At 38.0% G+C, this 20872-nt stretch overlaps 1 protein-coding gene and 1 non-coding gene across 2 annotated transcripts in view; one reads left to right on the top strand and one right to left on the bottom strand.

The window, feature by feature from the left end:
- The first annotated feature begins 8511 nt into the window (after window positions 1-8511).
- Window positions 8512-20872, top strand: part of MNS1 (meiosis specific nuclear structural 1) — a 34329-nt gene continuing 21968 nt past the window's right edge. The window contains exons 1-3 of the mRNA XM_012443145.2: window positions 8512-8675; window positions 9380-9601; window positions 18949-19076. Of these exons, the coding sequence (XP_012298568.2) occupies window positions 8673-8675; window positions 9380-9601; window positions 18949-19076 (353 nt within the window). The 5' untranslated portion in view covers window positions 8512-8672. The remainder of the gene's footprint in view (window positions 8676-9379; window positions 9602-18948; window positions 19077-20872) is intronic.
- LOC135268748 (U4 spliceosomal RNA) lies at window positions 19149-19288 on the bottom strand. The gene has a single exon (XR_010337103.1). It is a non-coding gene; the product is annotated as a U4 spliceosomal RNA (small nuclear RNA).

Here is a 20872-nt window from a genome sequence, read left to right as displayed (position 1 = left end):
TGGTGGCTCACACCTGTAATCCCAGCACTTTGGGAGGCCGAAGCAGGCAGATCACTTGAGGTAAGGAGTTCGTGACCAGCGTGGCCAACATGGTGAAACTCAATCTCTACCAAAAAATATTAGCCAGGCATGGTGGCAGGTGCCTGTAGTCCCAGCTACTCGGGAGGCTGAGGCAGGAGAATCACCTAAACTCAGGAGGTGGAGGTTGCCGTGAGCCCAGATTGCGCCACTGCACTGGCCTGGGTAACAACTCCATCTCAAGAAAAAAAAAAAAAAAAAAGAAAGGAGGATATGATGAGATACTTCTCTATTAACTGGAAATCCAAACTGATTTTTTTTTTTTGCTAAAAAATTTGCTAGAAAATTTACCAACATGTTTTTCTGTTAATAATTCAATGTTGAAGTACAGTATAAAGGCAGGGGAAGGGAAGGCAGGCAGAAAACCAAAGAAAAATAAGAAGCACATAATGGAATCAGATAAAGTAAATGCGGGCAGAACTAAAGTCCCTGATGGATATCCTTGAGAATTTCAGAAATTGGTGAAGCACTTCATGAAACCACCATCATTTTGTAAAACTCTAGCAGAGTGCCTGCTGAGGTTCTGAATACCAGGGGCGAGTGGAAAAAGTCAGTCCTTTTTTTAAACGGAAAAGAATGGTCTAAGTATTACAATGTGTCTATCAGGTCAAATTTCTAGGCCTGAAAGCTTTTGAACCTTTTGTGAAAGCATTAATTTGCAATCTTAAAAAATAACGTTGGACTTAAAATCAACATGACTTGGTGAAGATTAAAATCTGTCAGTTGAATCTAATTTTCTTCTGTGATGGGTCTGTTAAAGGGCAGCGACAGTGTAATTAATTGCTTGAGGCTCAGAATCCCAATTAATCTCTAAGTTGACTTTTATTTCATAGAATGTTAGTGCTAGATGAGGCCTCAAGGATATTCTAGCCTACTCTTCTCATTTTATGGAGGAGGAAACAGACATCAGGAAGGTTAAATGACTTGTTCAAGGTCAAAGATACTGTCTGTTCTTGCCACCATACCCTATAAATTCAGTCTTTCATCCTTAAAGCTTTTATGAGTTGCTGTGTGTCCAATCATGAAATATTATTTGAAAACAGATGGTTCATTTGTTTTAGCCTTTTATAAAATACCTGGACATTCATCTCATGAATCTTTTCTTATAAGGGGTTTCAAACCTCAGTTTTTAAAATTTGGAACATTTTCCATACTATTTATGCATAACAGTGGTAAAAGTGGAGTGAGGAAAGACTGTGTCCTAATTTGCATACTTAGCAGGCTGGAAATGGAGATGCAGTGGGTGTTTGGCCCGAAGTGGGAGGTTGGGAAACAGGGACTGCGGTTTGACCATGGGAGTGATGTCTAATCCCAGTGGTAGTTGCAGGCCATGCCATCCCTCATGGATTCTATGTGTCTGATTCCAAGATGTCAGCAGAAAATCTAGCATGTAGAGTATTTTTGGAGAAGAGCTCAGTGAGGGAGCAATAATAACAAAGATGATGTATGAGACGATCAGAGGAAACGAGAGCCACTATAAATGTGGGAAGCGTGGTGGCATGCCATATGTCAATGTGGCAGACATGGAAGGGCCCTGCTCAAAACTGTCCTTAAGGGAACCTGCTGCAAGGAATGTGCTCTTCCACGAACCTCCACTTGCTACACATTCAGATTTGCTGCTGAGACCGTGCTATCCCCCGAGTACTCCTGGCCAATACCAGGACATGAGACCCAGGGCTTTTGCCATAAGATGGGACATCTCTAATGGGAAGTCTTTGCTTGGAGACTTCCCATTAGCCTGGTAGAAACTTTCCTAGAATGGTGCTGCAGCTTGAGACTCCTTTCCCTTTTCCTCTCTGCTTCTATGTGTTAGATCAGTATTATGGTCTGAAGGCTCTCCCTGCCTATCTTTTCCCCCTCCGTCTTTATCCTTCTCAGGACTTCCCTAAATAAACCTGTTGACCATCCAATTCTGTCTCAGCATTTGCATCTCAGAGGACTCTGATGCAAAGGTAGCAGTTGCCCTGGGTGATGCCAGGGAGGGATAAAAATATACACAACTTGAGAAAGAATTAGGATCTTATTCTGCTGGTGGGGACTGAACAGCAATGGCTTCTCTTTGGTTGTTTTTGTTTCCTTATTTATGCTCTCTCATGATGGCATGGCATTAGGATAAACGTATTGTCGTCAAATTTACTTCCAGAGAAAAAAAAGAATCCATGTTTTCACAGATTCTAAGACTTTTTTTTTTTTCATTTTAACCTTTCTGAAATTGGAATGCCTTAAAATAGATGATTTGCTACAATTTAATTGGTAGAATTTGTTTTCCTTCTTTACTGATGAATAAAATAATGGTGCATATCATTGATGATGTCATAGATTTGATAAAATATATCAGCTCAATTCAGGTCACCAGATGCCAGGTACTGTAATAGATTTGAAAGGACTAAGGGGCTGGATTAGCTTTTGTGAATTGTTATTTGACTATTTCTTAGGTATATCTACTAGGAAAGGAAAAAAAAAAAACTCTAAGGAACAGAATTATACGGTGGAGAGGTACACAGTGGGTAACTATTGCTCTGAATATATTAGCATAGAAATAGAGAGCCAAAGAAGCATTAAAAAATAATAGGGGGCCGGGCACGGTGGCTCACGCCTGTAATCCCAGCACTTTGGGAGGCCGAGGCGGGTGGATCACGAGGTCAAGAGATCGAGACCATCCTGGTCAACATGGTGAAACCCCGTCTCTACTAAAAATACAAAAAATTAGCTGGGCATGGTGGTACATGCCTGTAATCCCAGCTACTCAGGAGGCTGAGGCAGGAGAATTGCCTGAACCCAGGAGGCGGAGGTTGCGGTGAGCCGAGATCGCGCCATTGCACTCCAGCCTGGGTAACAAGAGCGAAACTCCGTCTCAATAAAAAAAAAAATAATAATAATAGGAAGCAAGAACATCTCTCATCACTTACGGTGCTGTTCAATTTTACTCTTCCCTCTTTCTTTTCTTTCTTTCTTTCTTTCTTTTTTTTTTTTTTTTGCTACTTTTATGACTAATGCTGCTTTAGAGGCCACAATTACCTTGTTGTTTTGGTTATTCTGTCATCCTCACAGCAATATCTTATAAAAGTAAGAGACCGATGATAGGGTAGGTTTGCACTCTATATATTGAATTTCTCATTGATATGTGGACAGATATCACCAAGTAGAGGACCAAGCAAATTAATTAAATTTACCCACCATTTCCAGTGGGATGGGGTAGATGGAAGGGTCTGTTTCCTTGATTCCCCTCACACGTATCTGTTCATCTAATTGGATTCCTTGGCACTGCCTGCTTATAAAATTTGTATTGAAACCATTGTTTCCTTTCTCTCTAGATGCTTCGCTTATGCCTGCATCAGTTTTCCCTAGCATTCCCCATATTTTCATATTAGGAAGTACCTGCTTCTAAAAAATGTCATTGTTATTACTGATCTGGACACAAATCAGCAAGTACTGGATACTCAATAAAATTTAGTAGTTGTCATTATTGTTGTATAAATGCTATGTAGAACATATATAATGCTCTATGAGCACATCACATTTCATTATATATAAATAAATTGTGTGTTATATCATCTGTGATGTTAACATATTATATATTTTATTACAGTTAGAGTCATTAATTATACATATTTAAATAAAACAAAGTTGGGTTTGCCTAGGAAAGAGTAAATGAATAATCACTTTGGTTTACTACTCGGTAATCGTTGGAAGGATTGGTACGATTTCTTGAAAATACTTCAAATATTTCTGATTCAGTGATTCTTTGAAAACATTATTTGGAGTGGAGTGATGCCCTCGACATTGTGGGGAAAATTCTTAAAATGCAAAATTTGCTATAATTCAAAGCAGCATTTTCCTAAGATTGAGAAAGAAAGGCAATATGGTCCAATCCAGTCATTTTCAAACCTTTTTGACCTTCACCTTTAGTAAGATACACATTTTACATCATGATCCAATGTATACTTTCTATCTATTGATAGGTGAATGTATCATCTATCTAGAGCTAAAAATTGTCACAAAATAATACCTAGTTAACTAGATTTGATGCACTCTATATTTTCTGGACTATTCTATTCCATTTCTTTTTAAATACTTTTTGTGATCCATAGTTTGAAAAATGCTGGATTCATGAAAAGATGAGCTAGAGAGACAGATTTCATACGAATCTCTGTCCCACTATGACTCCTTTCCGCAAGCTTGCCTAGTTACTTCTTTCCACTGAATCTTGTTTTCTTCATATGTAAAGTGAATGGGTTTGTTCTGCTAAGTAAAGACAATTATATGTGAAGTGATTGGCATGTAGGAGGCACTGAATAAATCAATAAATGATAAAGTAGCAGGATAATGTTTTCTAATATTAATCAAGTGTTTTCCACTACATTTCCTTATGTGCTTTGTCATCTATTATCAAGGCAAGGTTGTTACAGAACCGCTGGACTGTTCTTATCTGTTTGGTCTTTCAGTTATTGATTCTCTCTCTCTCAGTGTTATTTTAGAATTAATAAAGTCAGCAATCTCCTATTCTTGTAGACATGGTGAAGATGCGAGAGTAAGAGTGAAAGTGAGAGAACAGGAAAGAAAGAGACATCCACTAAGCCTGGTTTCAACGAGGTCACTAACCATTTCGTCATGTCCCTTTACCCCAAACAATCAGCACTTGATCACATCATCACACAGTCCATATGATTCCCAGATTATGGTGGCTAAAATATTGAGAAACAGATTTTATTGTCTTAATGAAACAATCAGATTGAACATATGGAAGTTAGCCTATTCTGCATCAACCAGAAAGTAGTCACTTTCTAACTGCATATGACAGACAGAAAAAGTACTAAAGGAAGTTATATACAATGAAACCATTAAATGCAGATTTGCCACAAGGCAAGATGGTAATACTTGAACATTATGAAGTGCAAAAACTGCACAAATACATTATATTCTAAACACCTCATCTATTTAACAAACTATGTACCCTCTTCAGCTAAATAAGATGAATTGAGATTCAAGAGGCAGCACCATACTGGCAAATCTCATCCTAAAGGCATCCATTAATATAAATCAACAGCAGCAATTTGGTTTGATCATTTATTTGCAAGAATCATTAAGGTTTATTAGCATAATTGTTCCCTCTGGGATTTCATGTCGAGGAAATGAAGAATGGCATTATCAATATTTAAAAGATAAGTGTGTAATGTTCAGAGTACTTCAACAGTCATCTGCAGGTGGTGTCCGACTGCAGCAAATTAGATTAGATTTGGGCATTTTTCTGAAAGAAAGGAAAGTTATTCTAATTGCTTCATTTTATAAAGCAATACCATTTTTTAAATAATTTTTACTGTATGGTTACACGTTACAGTGCACATCTATTAACATGCTTTATTTCAGATCAGTAACTGTTATGTTCACCCTGTTATGTAGTAACTATTGGGGAACATTAATCAGTATAATTCATTTATTATAAGGAAAAGCTCCTTCCCCTCAGTACTCTAGACCTTTTAGCCTAGACCTGTAGATAAAAAGCTATTTTCAACAGGGAAATCGACCAGAAGACTTGCTTTTAATGTTGGGAAGGCATAAATCCTCCCTTAACAATGAAGTATCATCAATGATAGTAATAATTTACCACCGGAAATCATACTTAAATGTAATAATTGTTTTTTTAATAATGGCATGCAATGGGATGTTATTTAGTGATAAAAATAAATGAGCTATCAGTCACAAAAGGATTTTCAGGAACCTTTAAATGAGCATTGCTAAGGGAAAGATGCAGTTCTGAAAAGGCTACATACTGTATGACTCCAATGATATGACATTCTGGAAAAGGCTAATCTTTAGAAACAGTAGAAAGATTAGTGGTTTCCAGGGGTTTGGGAGGAGGGAGTTAGGGAGAAATAAATAGGTAGAACACAGGGAATTCTTAGGCAATGAAACTTTTTTGTATGATACTGTAATGATAGACACATGTCATTATGTCTCAAACTCCTGGCCTCAAGCAATCTTCTTGCCTCAGTCCCCTAAATAACTAGAATTACAGGTACAAGCCACCACTCCTGGCCAGATACATGACATGATGTATTTCTCAAAACCCAGCCAGGCGTGGTGGCTTATGCCTGTAATCTCAGCACTTTGGGATGCCAAGGTGGGAGGATCACTTGAGGTCAGGAGTTCAAGACCAGCCTAGCCAACATGGTGAAACTCTGTCTCTACTAAAAATGCAAAAATCAGCCTGTAGTCTCAGCTACTTGGGAGGCTGAGGCAGGAGAATAGCTTGAACCTCAGAGGTGGAGGTTGCAGTGAGCCAAGATTTTGCCACTGCACTCTAGCCTGGGTGACAGAACCAGACTCCATCTCAGAAAACAAAACAAAACAAATCCTTAGACCTATACAAAACAAAGAGTGAACCCTAATGTAGACTACAAATTTTAATTAATAATATTAATATTGGTTCATCAGCTGTAACAAATGTACTACACTAATGTGCAAGCTAAAAATGGGGGAAATTGTATGGATGTGGTGGGGAAGAGAGGGAAAACAGAGAGAATTCTCTGTATTCTGTCAATTTTTCTGTAATCCTAACGCTTTGCTTCGAAAAAAGTATAAAGTCTATTAAAAATGTGATAATTGTTAGGCTAATTTTTTAAAAGGTTAAAATCAGCTCATTGTTATAGTTGATTACATTTATCTTGGATTTAGGTCAATATTCTGGCCAAAATCCTTTTTTCAGACAGATCAACTATTAAATTACATGAACCCTTCTACAATACCCAAGGGTATACTGGAAATGACGAATTACAACTGAAGTTCCTTTCAGAACCAAAAGTTCTCAATTAGAGAAGCAAACAAGGAAAAACATACATGTTTGCTGAAATACTTTGCTATGTCACTATTTCACTATTAGGAATTAACAAATTCAAACCCACACTCTGTTCAATGTGTTATACCCTGTTTAACCCTGAACCCATACCTGTCTCCTATCCCTTCTATAGAGGGCCCAACCCTTTGGAGAGATGAATATGCCAAGAAGAGAAATCTATAGCAGGCTGCCTGCTTTGCTCTATCCCCAATCAGTTAACACAGAACACCAAGAGAGCGGGTTTATGCCGTCTCTCTTTTCCTCTCAGACAGTGATGGCCATGAGTAGAATAGTGGAGACAACATAGATATGCAACCATGTGATAAATGACTGAAGGACAGAGAGAAGCAACTTTAATTATATGATGGAGTCAGGATAAGTCACTGATTTTTAGTTTGCTCTGTTTTTTTTTTTTTTTTTTTTTCTGGTTGCAAGGATGGGGTGACGACTTCCAAGCTTTTATGTATCAGCACTGAAACTGGAAGTCCTATTTGTTATTAATCTTTAAGCTGACATATTGCTACAGAAGACGGAATTCAAATCAGAATAACACAACTTTATGCCACTAATTACCTTTCAAAAAAATTTTAGTGTTGGCCGGGCGTGGTGGCTCATGTCTGTAATCCCAGCACTTTGGGAGATTGAGGCGGGCGGATCACCTGAGGTCAGGAGTTCGAGAGCAGGCTGACCAACATGGCGAACCCTGTCTCTAGTAAAAATACAAAAATTAGCCAGGCATGGTGGCGTGTGCCTGTCATCCTAGCTACTGGGAAGACTGAGGCAGAGAATTGCTTGAAATGGGGAGGCAGATGTTGCAGTGAGCCGAGATCCACCACTGCTCTGGGTGACAGAGTGAGACTGTCTCAAAAAAAAATACTCATAATAATATTTTCGACAAGATTTCTCTGAATGTATCATTTCTAAAATTAGTACATCGGACTAATTTCTCTGATACATTCTCATTCTTAAACTCTTCCATTTAAAATGGACATTCCTGTCTAACCTGCCTATGAAATGAACCAGCCCACCATCCCGCCATCATGTAACGTGCTCTCTGTTGGTACCTAGACCACATAGCAGAGTAAGATTCATGTAGCTCTCACACATTTTAGTCCCCCAAATTTACCACCAGGTTCTGGAAGGGCTGGGAGGGGCAGAAGTGAAGGCTCCTGGAAAGTCATGCTACCCTCAGTGTCTCACAACCCAGCAAAGGGGACTGCGATCTGGACTCCCACTGCTGAGGTTGAAACCAGTCATCGTCCCTAGCACAGACCTGGCTGAACAGGCACTTAGCGTGCAGGATGCTCCATGCGTGGAAACTAACTTCGGCTCCATGTATTAGACAGTAGTTTATTTCTCTGTGCATAGTTTCCACAGACCTCAACTTGGCTCCCAAACCCACTCAAACCAGAGTTTAGCCGCTGGAGGGAAATCTAGCCTGTAGCCGAATATAAAGGGCTTGGGTCAAGCCACCATCTGAACTTTCTGCCTTTCTAATTTAGACCTATAGAAGTAGCCATCCTGTCGGGTCCCAAGAAGCTCAATGCCGATTGGATCTTACCGCATCCAATGCGAGGCCGCGCTCTCCCGGGGTTAGCTTTGGTCGCGCGGAAGGCGCGCTGCTCCGCCGTTGCCAGGACGCCGCGTAAACACCAGGCGCCCGCAGCGCGTTGCGTTCCTTGGCGCGGCTAGTTGCTGCCTTTGCGGCGGGAGGTGGTGGCCGCGGGAGCCCGAGAGGGGATATTTTTCGTCAGCCAAGATGGTGAGCCAGTTGGGGGACTTGAAACTACTTGTTTATTTGTTGATTTAATTACAGTTAGAGCTCGTCTGCTTCTGAAAAAAGGATTTGAACCTAATCTGATCATTAAGTGGGGAACTTGTCTTTGTTTTCGGAGGCCTCAGGTGCTATTAGATAAGGGATGCTCGCGGTGGGGTTTCCAGCCTTTTTGGCATTTTCCCCATAGCGTATTAAATACAGCTTTACATCTACCCAGTAGAACCTCTGAAGAAATAAGTAGAAATAAAAGCGTAGGAGAAAGCGAATGGATAAATAGCAGCGAGTTGACCTATTACATTTATATTAGGAAAACCTGACCAGCTTCTGAACAGCACTTTATGGCCCTGTGGTGGTAGTGATGGTGGTGGGTGGAATGAAGACAGGAGAAATTTCCTGGTGGTAGTAAAGGTCTGGGTCTGTAGGATGCGATTAATCCTAGTACAGCTATTTATTAGCTGCAGAACTAAGGTGAAGTTACTTTTCATGTTTCATCTATAAAATAGATAATAATAACACTACCTATTTGATATATCAGCATATTCGCCTACCACGTTTTTTATTCGATATACTCCTTTGAATTTAGGAAGGAAGCCAGACTCTTTGTATCCTTTAAGATTTATATCAATACATTTTTATAAATTATATTTTGGAATATCAAAATCTGCATCTTATTTTTTCTTCTCTCTCAGGCTTCCAAAAGGAGAAATTTGAGCTGTAGTGAAAGGCATCAGAAATTAGTAGATGAAAACTACTGCAAAAACTTGCATGTCCAAGCGCTGAAAAACATGAACAGTCAAATTAGGAATCAAATAGTACAGAATGAAAATGATAACCGTGTTGAGCGCAAGCAGTTTCTCAGATTATTACAAAATGAACAGTTTGAGTTGGATATGGAAGAAGCCATTCAAAAGGTAAGTTTTACTATTTTTTTTTCTTCATTTTGCACCTTGGAAATAATGAAAGTGAGCTGCTAATGCTGGAAATGAGCAGATAAACAGCAGCAGCAGGTAGGGGACGCCTGATTGTGCCTCAGCTCAGTGTAATGGTTAAGAGCTGGGTTTCTGGAGCCGGCCTGACTTTGAATTCTACGTACCTTAGCTACGGACTCTTGAGTAAGTTGCTTTTACTTTTTATTTTTTATGCTTTTTCTATAAAATTGGGAAAAATTATAGTATCTCCTACTTAGAATTGTTTTAATAATGAATTAATACATGCAAGGCCCTTGGAATAGTGCCTGGTACAGAATAAGCACTCAGATTTTTTTTAACATAAATAAGAAATCCGTAATTACTAACTTCCAGTTTTGTTCATGTAAGTACAATTGTGTTGCCTTTCATAAATTTCTAAAGACAAAATTTAAGAATGCCTTAAAAAATTTATCAAAACTAACATGCACATTATTAAGTGGTAGAAAATCAACACTTATGTATTAGGTATTTCTCAATATTTTAAGGGATTGACGTGGTAGAAAAGGGAACTAATAAGAATTGAGATGTATGATAGAAATGAATTCTCATAAATACAAAAAAGGTAGTCTGATATGTCAGTAGTTTTTGAGTAACTGCTGTACGTTAAACATTTTGGAGGATTTCGTGGAGAATGACAAAAGCAAATTTAAAAAATGGTATCCATCCCTCTGTGTTCCAAATTCAGAAGCTTAGATATATATATTTTTTTTAACCATGAGAAGGCAGATCTTAGGGATTGTATATTTTTCCTATACTTCTTATTATTTTTTAAGTTGAAAGAAAATCCTAGGTACCATACCAACTGTCTCCCACATACTTAAGTGTACATCTAACAAAATATGGATGGTTTCTTACATGGAGCACCGTAATACTATTATCTCACCCATTCCATAAACACATTTCTGTGATTGTGTCAAAAATCTGCTTTTACAGTTGGTTTATTTTAACCAAGATCCAAGCAAGGTTCATACAGTATATTTGGTGGTTATGTCTAAGTCCCTCTTAATTGAAAACAGTCCCTCCTTCACCATTTTTTTTGACTTCATGTTTTTAGCTTGTTAAACTAAGCCAGTAGTTTTATCAGGCAGCCCACATTCTGAATATATGTGTTTGCTTGGTCATGTTCCTTTAATTTATTTCCCTGTCTTTTATATTTCCTCTAAATAGAACCTGGCCATAAAGACACAATTAGATTGAGGTCCAACTTTTTTTAGCAAGACTAGTCCATAGATGATGCTGTCCTTGTCATTGTGTCACATCAGGGAACACATGAGGTCTGGTTGTTTCACTTTTAGTGATGCCAGTATTGATCAATGGGTTTAGGGAGACAGTCTGGTTTCTCCATTGTAAAGGTTCCCATCAAACTGTCATCTGTGGTTTCACAAGAAAATTTTTTCTTTTATTAGTAGTTAACGAAAACTGATTTTCTAATTCTTTTATTCCTTTCAGATTTAATTACCTAAAATTCCTCTGTAAAGAACTTTACCTCAGGCCTGTGTAATGTGTCACCCCTATAATTCTAGCACTTTGGGAGGCCAAGATGGAAGGATCGCTTGAGCCCAGGAGTTCAAGGCTGCAGTGAAGCTATGATCTTGCCACTGCACTCCAGCCTGGAGAACAGAGACCCTGTTCCCCTGCCCTCACCCCCACCCCCCCCCCAAAAAAAGAGAAAATAAAAGAACTTATATTATTGACTAGGGTTATTTATTCTTACTGAAAAAGGAGACAGTTAATTTTCAGGGTAAAGAGTTGCTGCCCTATTTTCTTCCATTGGTGTCTACATATGTTGTGGTTTTTACAATTTTGTTTTCTTTAGTTTTTGACTTTTTCTCTTTAAAAATACCTTAATGGACTCATAGATGTTACATACTTCGATTAATTGCATTTATTATTTTTGATGCTCAAATGATCTCATCCTTGGCCAATGGATGCCCTTTTATATTGCCTCTGTGTCTTTTTTTTTTTTTTTTTTTTTCTTTTTGGAGACAGTCTTCATCTGTCTTCCAGGCTGGAGTGCCACGGCACCATCTTGGCTCATTGCAGCCTCCGCCTCCCAGGTTCAAGAGATTCTCCTCCCTCAGCCTCCCAAGTAGCTGGGATTACAAGCCTGCATCAGCACGCCAGGCTAATTTTTGTATTTTTAGTAGAAATGGGTTTCACCATGTTGGCCAGGCTGGTCTGGAACTCCTGACTTCAAGTGATCTGTCTGCCTCGGCCTCCCAAAGTGCTGGGATTACATGCGTGAGCCACTGCGCCTAGCCCTCTGTTCCATTCTGATAAGATTTCCTTGATCTTTGATACCTCCCTTGCTTTCTGTCAAACAGAATCTTTTAGGCTTGTGATAATTTTTTTTTTTTTGAAAGAAAGAAAAAGAGGGAGAGAGAACAGGAGTCTTGCTCTATTGCCCAGGCTGGAATGCAATCTAAAAATAGGTGTTAAAAACCTCTTTTTTGCTGATAATTGTGCTTAACAGCGGAGACAGGAAGGAATAAGAGAAGAAAATAACAAACAAACAGCCAACCAATATTTCATTTTAGTCTGTGAAATGCTATGCAAATGCTTTACTTCAATTATGTGGTGACTTTCAAAATAGGTGTAATGTGATACTAAGAAAAATGTATGTTCTGTGGACCTGGGGTGAAGAATTCTATAAATATTCACTGAGTTTGCTTGTTCCAGGTCTGAGTTCAAATCATAGATGTCCCTGTTAATTTTCTATCTTGTTGTTCCGTCGAATATTAACAATGTGGTGTCAAAGTCTCCTGCTATTATTGTGTGGGAGTCTAAGTCTCTTTATCAGTCATTAAAAACTTGTCTTATGTATCTGGGTGCTCCTTTATTGGGTGCATATATATTTATGATCACTGACTCCTGTTGTTGCATTGATCCTTTTACCATTATGTAATGTCCTTCGTTTCTTTTAGTCTTTGTTACTGTTAAAAGTCTATTTTGTCAGAGATGAAAGTTACAACTCCTGTTTTTTTTTCTTTTTTCCTCTCCATTTGATTGGTAAGTCTTCCACCAACCCTTTGTTTTGAGTCTTTGTGTGTCCTTGCTTATGAGATGCATCTAGATACAGCATACTGATGGGTTTTGACTTTTTATTCATTTTGCCTGTCTGTGTCTTTGATTGGGGCATTTAATACATTTAAATTTAGGATTAATCTTGATATTTGTGAGTTTAATATTGTCGTTTAATGCTAGCTGGCTATTTTGCCCATTAGTTGATGTAGATTCTTCATTATGGAGATACTCTTTACCTTTTGGTAAGTTTTTGGGATGACTGATACTGGTTGTTCCTTTCTGTTTGTAGAGCTTCTTTCAGAAGCTCTTGTAAAGCAAGCCTGGTGGTGATGAAATCTCTGAGTGCTTGCTTGTTTGTGAAAAATTTTATTTTTCCTTCATTTATGAAGCTTAGTTTGGCTGGATATGAGATTCTGGATTGAAAATTCTTTTCTTTGAGGATATTGAATATTGACCCCCACTCTCTTCTAGTTTGTAGGGTTTCTGCTGAGAGATCTGCTGTGAGTCTGATAGGCTTCCCCTTATGGGTAACCTGACCTTTCTCTCTAGCTGTCCTTGGAATTTTCTCCTTTATTTCAACCCTGGTGAATCTAACGATTATGTGTCTTGGGGTTGCTCTACTTAAGGAGTATCTTTGTGGTGTTCTCTGTATTACCTGGAGTTGAGTATTGTCCTGCCCTACTAGGTTAGGAAAGTTTTCCTGAATAATATCCTGAAGAATATTTTCCAGCTTGGATTCATTCTCTTCATGACATTCAGGTATACCTATCAAACGTAAATTAGGTCTTTTCACATAGTCCCATATTTCTTGGAGACTTTGCTCCTTCCTTTTACTCTTTCTTCTCTAATTTTGTCTTCTCGTTTCATTTCATTTCATTAAGTTGGTCTTCGACCTCTGATATCCTTTCTTCTGCTTGATCAATTCGACTGTTAAAACCTGTGCATATTTCATGGAGTTCTCATATTGTATTCTTCAGTTCCATTAATTCACTTATATTCCTCTCTAAATTGTTATTCTCCTTAGGATTTCGTCAAACCTTTTTTCAAAGTTCTTAGTTTCTTTACATTGGGCTAGGACATGTTCCTTTAACTCGCAGAAGTTTCTTATTATCCACTTTCTGAAGCCTAATTCCGTTATTGGAATGCACTCACTCTCCATCAGGCCTTGATCCCTTGTTGATGAGGAACTGTGATCCCCAGTAGAGGGAGAGGCATTCTGATTTTGGGTATTCTCAGCCTTTTTACACTGGCTTCTTCCCATCGTGAATTTATCCACCTGTCATCTTTGTAATTACCGACTTTCTAATTAGGTCTCTGAGTGGACGTCCAACTTGTTGATTCCCAGCGCCAGAATCTGAGCAACCCACTGCGCCGGCTACAACAGCGGCGTTAAGATTGATGGTGCTTTTCTACCCAGGAATCTCTGGTCTGGCTTCCTTCTTGAGTCCCTTTTTCAGTCATCTGAATAGGCTACTCTGCCTTCCCGGAGCTCCAAATGTCGACCAAAAGGGGACCCAGTCCCGTTTACTCTGCACCAAGAACCGCTGTGTCAGGGCGCCGGCTAAACCACCACGCCAGCCACAAGAGTCGCTCTGGCGACCCGTGGGGCTCCGCTGGGAATCTCCTGGTCCGTGAGCAACAAATATTCGTCTGAAAGTGTGGCATCCTCTCGTTCTCTGCACTTTCACTGGGAGCTACAATCCTGAGCTGCTAGTAATTGGCCATCTTGGATCTCTCTCTCCGGCTTGTGATAATTTTATGTGTCAACTTGATTGGACCTTGGGGTGCCTAGGTACTTGATAAAACGTCATCCTGGTTGTTTCTGTGAGTTGTTTTGGATGAGATTAGCATTTAAATTGGTATGCTGAGTATAAAGCACATTGGATGAGGTAGGTGAGCCTCATCCAATCAGTTAAAGTCCTGAATAGAACAAAAAGATTGACCTTCCTTTGAATTAGGGAGAATTCTTCATGCCTGATTGCCTTTAAACTGGGACATCTGCCTTTTTTTTTTTTCTTGTCATTGAATTCAAACTGAAACATTGGCTCTGGATCTTAAGCCTGCTCGTTCTCAGCCCTTAGGACTCAAACTAGAACAAAACCATTAGTTCTTCAGCTTGCGAGCTCACCTTGCAGATCTTAGAACTCACCTGCCTCCATAATCACTTACTCCAGAGAACCCTGAGAAGTACAAAGCTCATCTCGTATATTTCTTGTCCTACACCTGGAATCAGCCATTGCTCCAGGAAGCCCTGTTATCATTTAGTGGAAAAAATATTTCAAGGTAACTTGGGTGTTACCTTGTATACTCATAAGTGTACTCATAATTCTTGGGTTATCATTTTTTCTGGGGCTTTTCAGTGAAGAAATCTTGGAAATCTGCATATTTTTAATTTTTATTTTGATATAAGTTTAGATTGACAGAGTTGCAAAAATAGTGTTAGATTGATAGGAGAGTTGCAAAAATAGTGTAGAAAATTCTCATATACCTTTTACCTGACTGCTTCTTAACATCTTAAATAGATGAAAATCATAGAAAAGTTATCAAAATGGAGAAGTTAAGTACTGTTAACTGTGAGATTTATTCAGATTTCATTGTTTTTTTCCGCTAATATCTTTTGTTGCTACTTGAGGATCATAAATTGCATTTAGTTGTCATGTCTCATTAGTCTTGTGATATTAAATAATTCAAACTTAGAGCTGTTGGAACTTTATTTTTAGCCTTGAGAGGAGTGTGGTTATGTGTCCTGAGTCACATAGCATACTGCTACAGCTTCTGCTTTTCCAATTACTGATTAAATCTTCCTTATTCTTGTTCTGTAAATGATTAGGAAAGACACCAGAGATAAACCCCTCAAGATCATTACTCCTTCTTATGGAATGTTCCTTGGAATGCAGCAGGCTATAACCAATTAAATTGCTATAATAGATACACTGACCTTATATGGAAAATGTTGCAATCCTGTTAAGCTTCTCTGTCTCTGCCTATATAAGTGAAACCTTAACTTTCCCACGTTGGAACAATGACCCATTATTTTGGAGTTTGTGTTTCCTGAGTGGCTATCCTCAAGCTTTGCACTTGAATAAACTATAACCATTTTTTTAATCTAGTTGTTTCTCCTCCAGTCTTTGTCTCCTCTAGTTTGTAAGAGTTCTTCACTTTTTCATGTGTTTTATGGCCTTGACAATTTTGAAGAGTACACTTTAGTTGCTGTAGTAGTTTTCTGTTGCTAAGTAACAAATTACCACCAACTTAGTGGCTTAAAACTACACCTATTTATTATCTCAGTTTCTGCAAGTCAGAAATCTAGGTGTGGTGTAGCTGGGTTCTAAATATATTCCCAAGAGATAATTGAAGGCATATATCTATAAACTTATACATGAGTATAGCAGCATTATTCATGACCCCCCAAAAATAGAAACAACCCAGATGCCAATCAATCAGTTGATAAATGGATAAACAAAATGTATTACATCATTACAGTGGAATATTACATGGCCATAAAAAGGAATAAATTGCTGATAACATGCTACAACATGGATAAACCTTGAAAACATTATGCTAAGTGAAAGAAACCACAACCAAGGCCACATGTTGTGTGATTTCATTTATATGAAATATGCAGAATAAACAAATCCATAGAGACAAAAAATAGATTTGTGGGTGCCAGGGGTTGGGGGAAAAGGTGAGAGGAGCAGTGAGTGACTGCTGACAGGTTATAGGTTTATTTTGGGGTGATGTAAACATTCTGGAGCATTGACATTTTATGCCACACATAATTGTACACACAGATGTGCTCTATATAGTGTGTACACGCAATCACCTATATATATATCTATGGCATATAAAAAACATAGTATTTATAACATGGTAGCTTTATAGCTGCCATAGCACAACTGTTTATAATATATAGCAGCATTATGCATAAATGCCAAAATTTAGAAGCAACCAAGATGTCCTTCAATAGGTAATGGATAAACTGATACATCCAGACAATGCAATATTATTCAGTGCCAAAATGAAATGAGGTATCAAGCCATGAAAAGATGTGGAGGAACTTTAAATGCATCTTATTAAGTGAAAGAAGCCAGTCCAAAAAGGCTCCATTATGTATAATTCCAACTATATGACATTCTGGGAAAGGCAAAACTATGGGAACAGTAAAAAGATCAGTTGTTTTGGGAATTTTAAAGGAGGAAGGGTTTAACAGAGTGCAGAGGATTTTTAGGGTAGTGAGACGATTGTGTACAATACTATTGTAGTTACACATGATTATGCATTGCCAAAACCCATAGAATGTACACCACCAAGAATGAACCTTAATGTAAACTATGGACTTAGGGTGATAATGATGCACAGGTTTAAGTAATGTAAATACAGGTTGAGTGTAACAAATGTACCAGTCTAATGGAGGAGGTTGATAATAGGGAAGGCTGAGCATGTGTGGGGACAGGGAGTATATGAGAACTCTGTGTACTTTCAGCTCGATTTTGTTGTGAACCCAAAACTTCAAAGTCTGTTTTTATTAGGGTTCTGGAGCTAAATAGTGGTGACAGTAACACAAGATTGTGAATATACAAAATCACTGAATCGTGAAAGGTGAATTTTATGCTATATAAATTACATATTAATTATTAAAAAAAAATGTTCCAAGAATGTTACATAAATGGCATCAAACTGTGTGTAATCTTTTGGAATTAGCTATTTTCACTTAGCATAATTCCTGGAGATTCATTCAAGTTTTGCTTGCCTTCTTTTTTATTGCTTCTTTTTATTGCTGAATGGTATTCCATAGTATGGATGTACCACAGTTTATTTGACCATTCACATGATGATGTCTGGAGCATTTTCAGTATTGGCTATTATGAATAAATACGCTGTAAACATCTGTATACAGGTTTTAAAATAAACAGTTTTCATTTCACTGGGATAAATGCTTAAAACGTAAAATTGTTGAGTTGCGTGATAATTACATGGAGGCTTTTTTTAAGAGACAGGGTCTTGCTCTGTTGCCCAGCCTGAGTGCAGTGGCATGATCATGGCTCACTGTAGCCTCTAACTCCTGGTTTCAGGTGGTTCTCCCACCTCAACTTCCTGAGTATCTGGGACTACAAATTTGTGCCACCACACCTAGCTAATTTTCTGTAAAGACAGTGTCCGTGTTGCCTAGGCTGGTCTCAAACTCCTGGCCCTAAGAATCCTCCCACCTCAGCCTCCCAAAGTGTTGGGATTACAGGTGTAAGCCACCATGCTCAGTTGCATGTTAGTTTTCTATCAAACTGATTTTCAGAATGCCTGTACCATTTTACATTCTCACACAGCAATATATGAGTAGTAGTTTCTTGCCAGCATCTGTGTTGCCACTGTTTTTAATTTTAGCGATTTCAATAGGTACATAGTAATATCTCATTGTAATTTTAATTTGCATTTCCTGATGGCTGGTTATGTTGAACATCTTTTCATGTGTCTTTATTAGATACTGAATTTAATCAAGGCTCTAGATCTTTCTGCTATTTTACAGGAAATATAAAAGAGAAATAAGTGATATATCCTGGGGAAGCAATCAGTCAAATGGAAAATGTGGAACATTCTACAGGATGTATATCCTAATTTCTATAACAAATCAGTGGCTTCGGGGAAAAATGTGTGTAGTGAGGTGATTGTTACAGAATACAAAAGAGACTTAAGAAAAATAATAATTAGATGAGACATGTGGATCTTGTTTGGATTTTGATTTGAGCAAACTAGAAAAAAAGTATCTTGAGACAACTGGGGAGGCTTGAATATGGATATGGTAGTAGGCATTAAGACAGGAATTATTGTTAATTAGACATGTTAATGACATGATTGTTATATTAATAAGAATTTAGAAGTTCTGATCAGGTAGATATTCATACTGAATTATTTACGTGGTGAGTGACATGATGTCTAAGATTGTTTTAAAACAACCTAGCAGAAAAAGAATAAGGGAAAAAGAGTGAAATGGAAGGTAGAGAAAAATAATTAGCAGCATCTTGACATTTTTTGAAAACGTGGGTGATGAGTTCCTAAGAGTGTATTTTAATATTCTTACCAGTGGCAATATTTGAAATTTTCCATGATAAAATGTTTTGAAAAAGTATTTATTGAAACAATAGTTTGCATTTTAAAAGAAAACATAGTCAATTGTTGCCCTTAGGCCATTCAGTTTTCTGTTATAAAATCAACATTGATGAAAAAAAATCTGATTCTAGAGGACAAATAATGAAGTTCTATTTTTTGTTCAGGCAGAAGAAAACAAGAGTTTGAAAGAACTCCAGCTTAAACAAGAAGAAAAATTGGCTGTGGAACTGGCAAAGCTAAAACATGAAAGTCTAAAGGATGAAAAGATGAGGCAACAAGTAAGAGAAAACAGGTATCTTGGTTTTTCTAAATTTCATTTATTTCGTCTTTAAATTTAAACTCTTTATTTATTTTTTAAATTCAGTCTCCGTAGAGATTGTCAAAAGTTGCCAATGCCGACTATATTGCAAGTCTTCATGGCAGGGTATTGGGAAAAGTTTTCAATTAGCAATAATTGCGCCTTGGATAAACCTCATTGGCTATGATACTGCCACGCGCAAAGCTATCTTTAAACTCTTATGTAATTCTTAGCACCTGAAAGTGAATTTTCTTTGTTTGCATCATTTCACTTAGTTAATATTTTGCCTGGAAATACTTACTGCTTTAAGGCCTATTTATTTGAGAAAAGAATTTTTATTTATGGAAGTGTTAATATTTACAGTGAAAAATAAGTATCAGTCCCCTTGTTCTTTCCTTTACACATAAATTTTAAAGTGACCTCTTATAAAAAATGAATTTCTAGTCTTAAGAGAAAACTTAGGTAATGATTAGTTTAATTTTATACCTCTACATAAATTTTCTATAGTATTTCTGGAATGACTGTTGAGCCTGTGTTTCAGTACCTCTAGTTACTGCAGTAGGAACTTTTTAAAAATTGTACTTTAGGTTCTGGGGTACATGTGCAGATCATGCAGGATTGTTGCATAGGTACATACATGGCAAAGTGGTTTGCTGCCTCCGCCCCCATCACCTATATCTGGAATTTCTCCCCATGTTATCCCTCCCCACCTCCCTACCCCCCACTGTCCCTCCCTTAGCCCCCCCACACAACAGACCCCAGTGTGTGATGCTCCCCTCCCTGTGTCTATGTGTTCTCATTGTTCAGCACCCACCTATGAGTGAGAACATGCAGTGTTTGATTTTCTGTTCCTGTGTCAGTTTGCTGAGAATGATGGTTTCCAGATTCATCCATGTCCCTACAAAGGACACAAACGTCATTTTTTTAATGGCTGCAATAGTATACCATGGTGTATATGTGCCACATTTTCCTTGTCTGGTCTATCATTGATGGGCATTTGGGTTGGTTCCAGGTCTTTGCTGTTGTAAACAGTGCCACAATAAACATACGTGTCCATGTGTCTTTGTAATAGAATGATTTGTAATCCTTTGGGTATATACCCAGTAATGGGATTGCTGGGTCAAATGGAATTTCTATTTCTAGATCCTTGAGGAATTGCCACACTATCTTCCACAATGGTTGAACGATTTTACACTCCCACTGACAGTGTGAAAGTGTTCCTGTTTCTCCACATCCTTTCCAGCATCTGTTGTCTCCAGATTTTTTGATGATTGCCATTCTAACTGGTGTGAGATGGTATATCTCAGTGTGGTTTTGATTTGCGTTTCTTTAATGACCAGTGATGATGAGCATTTTTTCGTATGTTTGTTGCCCTCATATATGTCTTCTTTTGAAAAGTGTCCGTTCATATCCTTCACTTTTGAATGGGTTTGTTTGTTTTTTTCTTGTAAATCTGTTTTGGTTTTTTGTAGATTCTGGATATTAGCCCTTTGTCAGATGGGTAGATTGCAAAAATTTTTTCCCATTCTGTTGATTGCCATTTTACTCTTATGATTGTTTCTTTTGCTGTAAGCTCTGGAGTTTAATTAGATCCCATTTGTCTATTTTGGCTTTTGTTGCCAGTGCTTTTGGTATTTTAGTCATGAAGTCTTTGCCTATGCCTATGTCCTGAATGTTTTTGCCCAGGTTTTCTTCAGGGTTTTTATGATGTTAGGTCTTATGTTTAAGTCTTTAATCCATCTGGAGTCAATTTTAGTGTAAGGTGTCAGGAAGGGGTCCAGTTTCTGCTT

Source organism: Aotus nancymaae, unplaced genomic scaffold, assembly GCF_030222135.1.
Source record: "Aotus nancymaae isolate 86718 unplaced genomic scaffold, 86718_ANA_hifiasm-v0.15.2.pri h1tg000041l, whole genome shotgun sequence".
Lineage (NCBI taxonomy): Eukaryota > Metazoa > Chordata > Mammalia > Primates > Aotidae > Aotus > Aotus nancymaae.
Note: the sequence above shows the minus strand (reverse complement) of the source record. Positions and strands in the feature narration are given on the sequence as shown.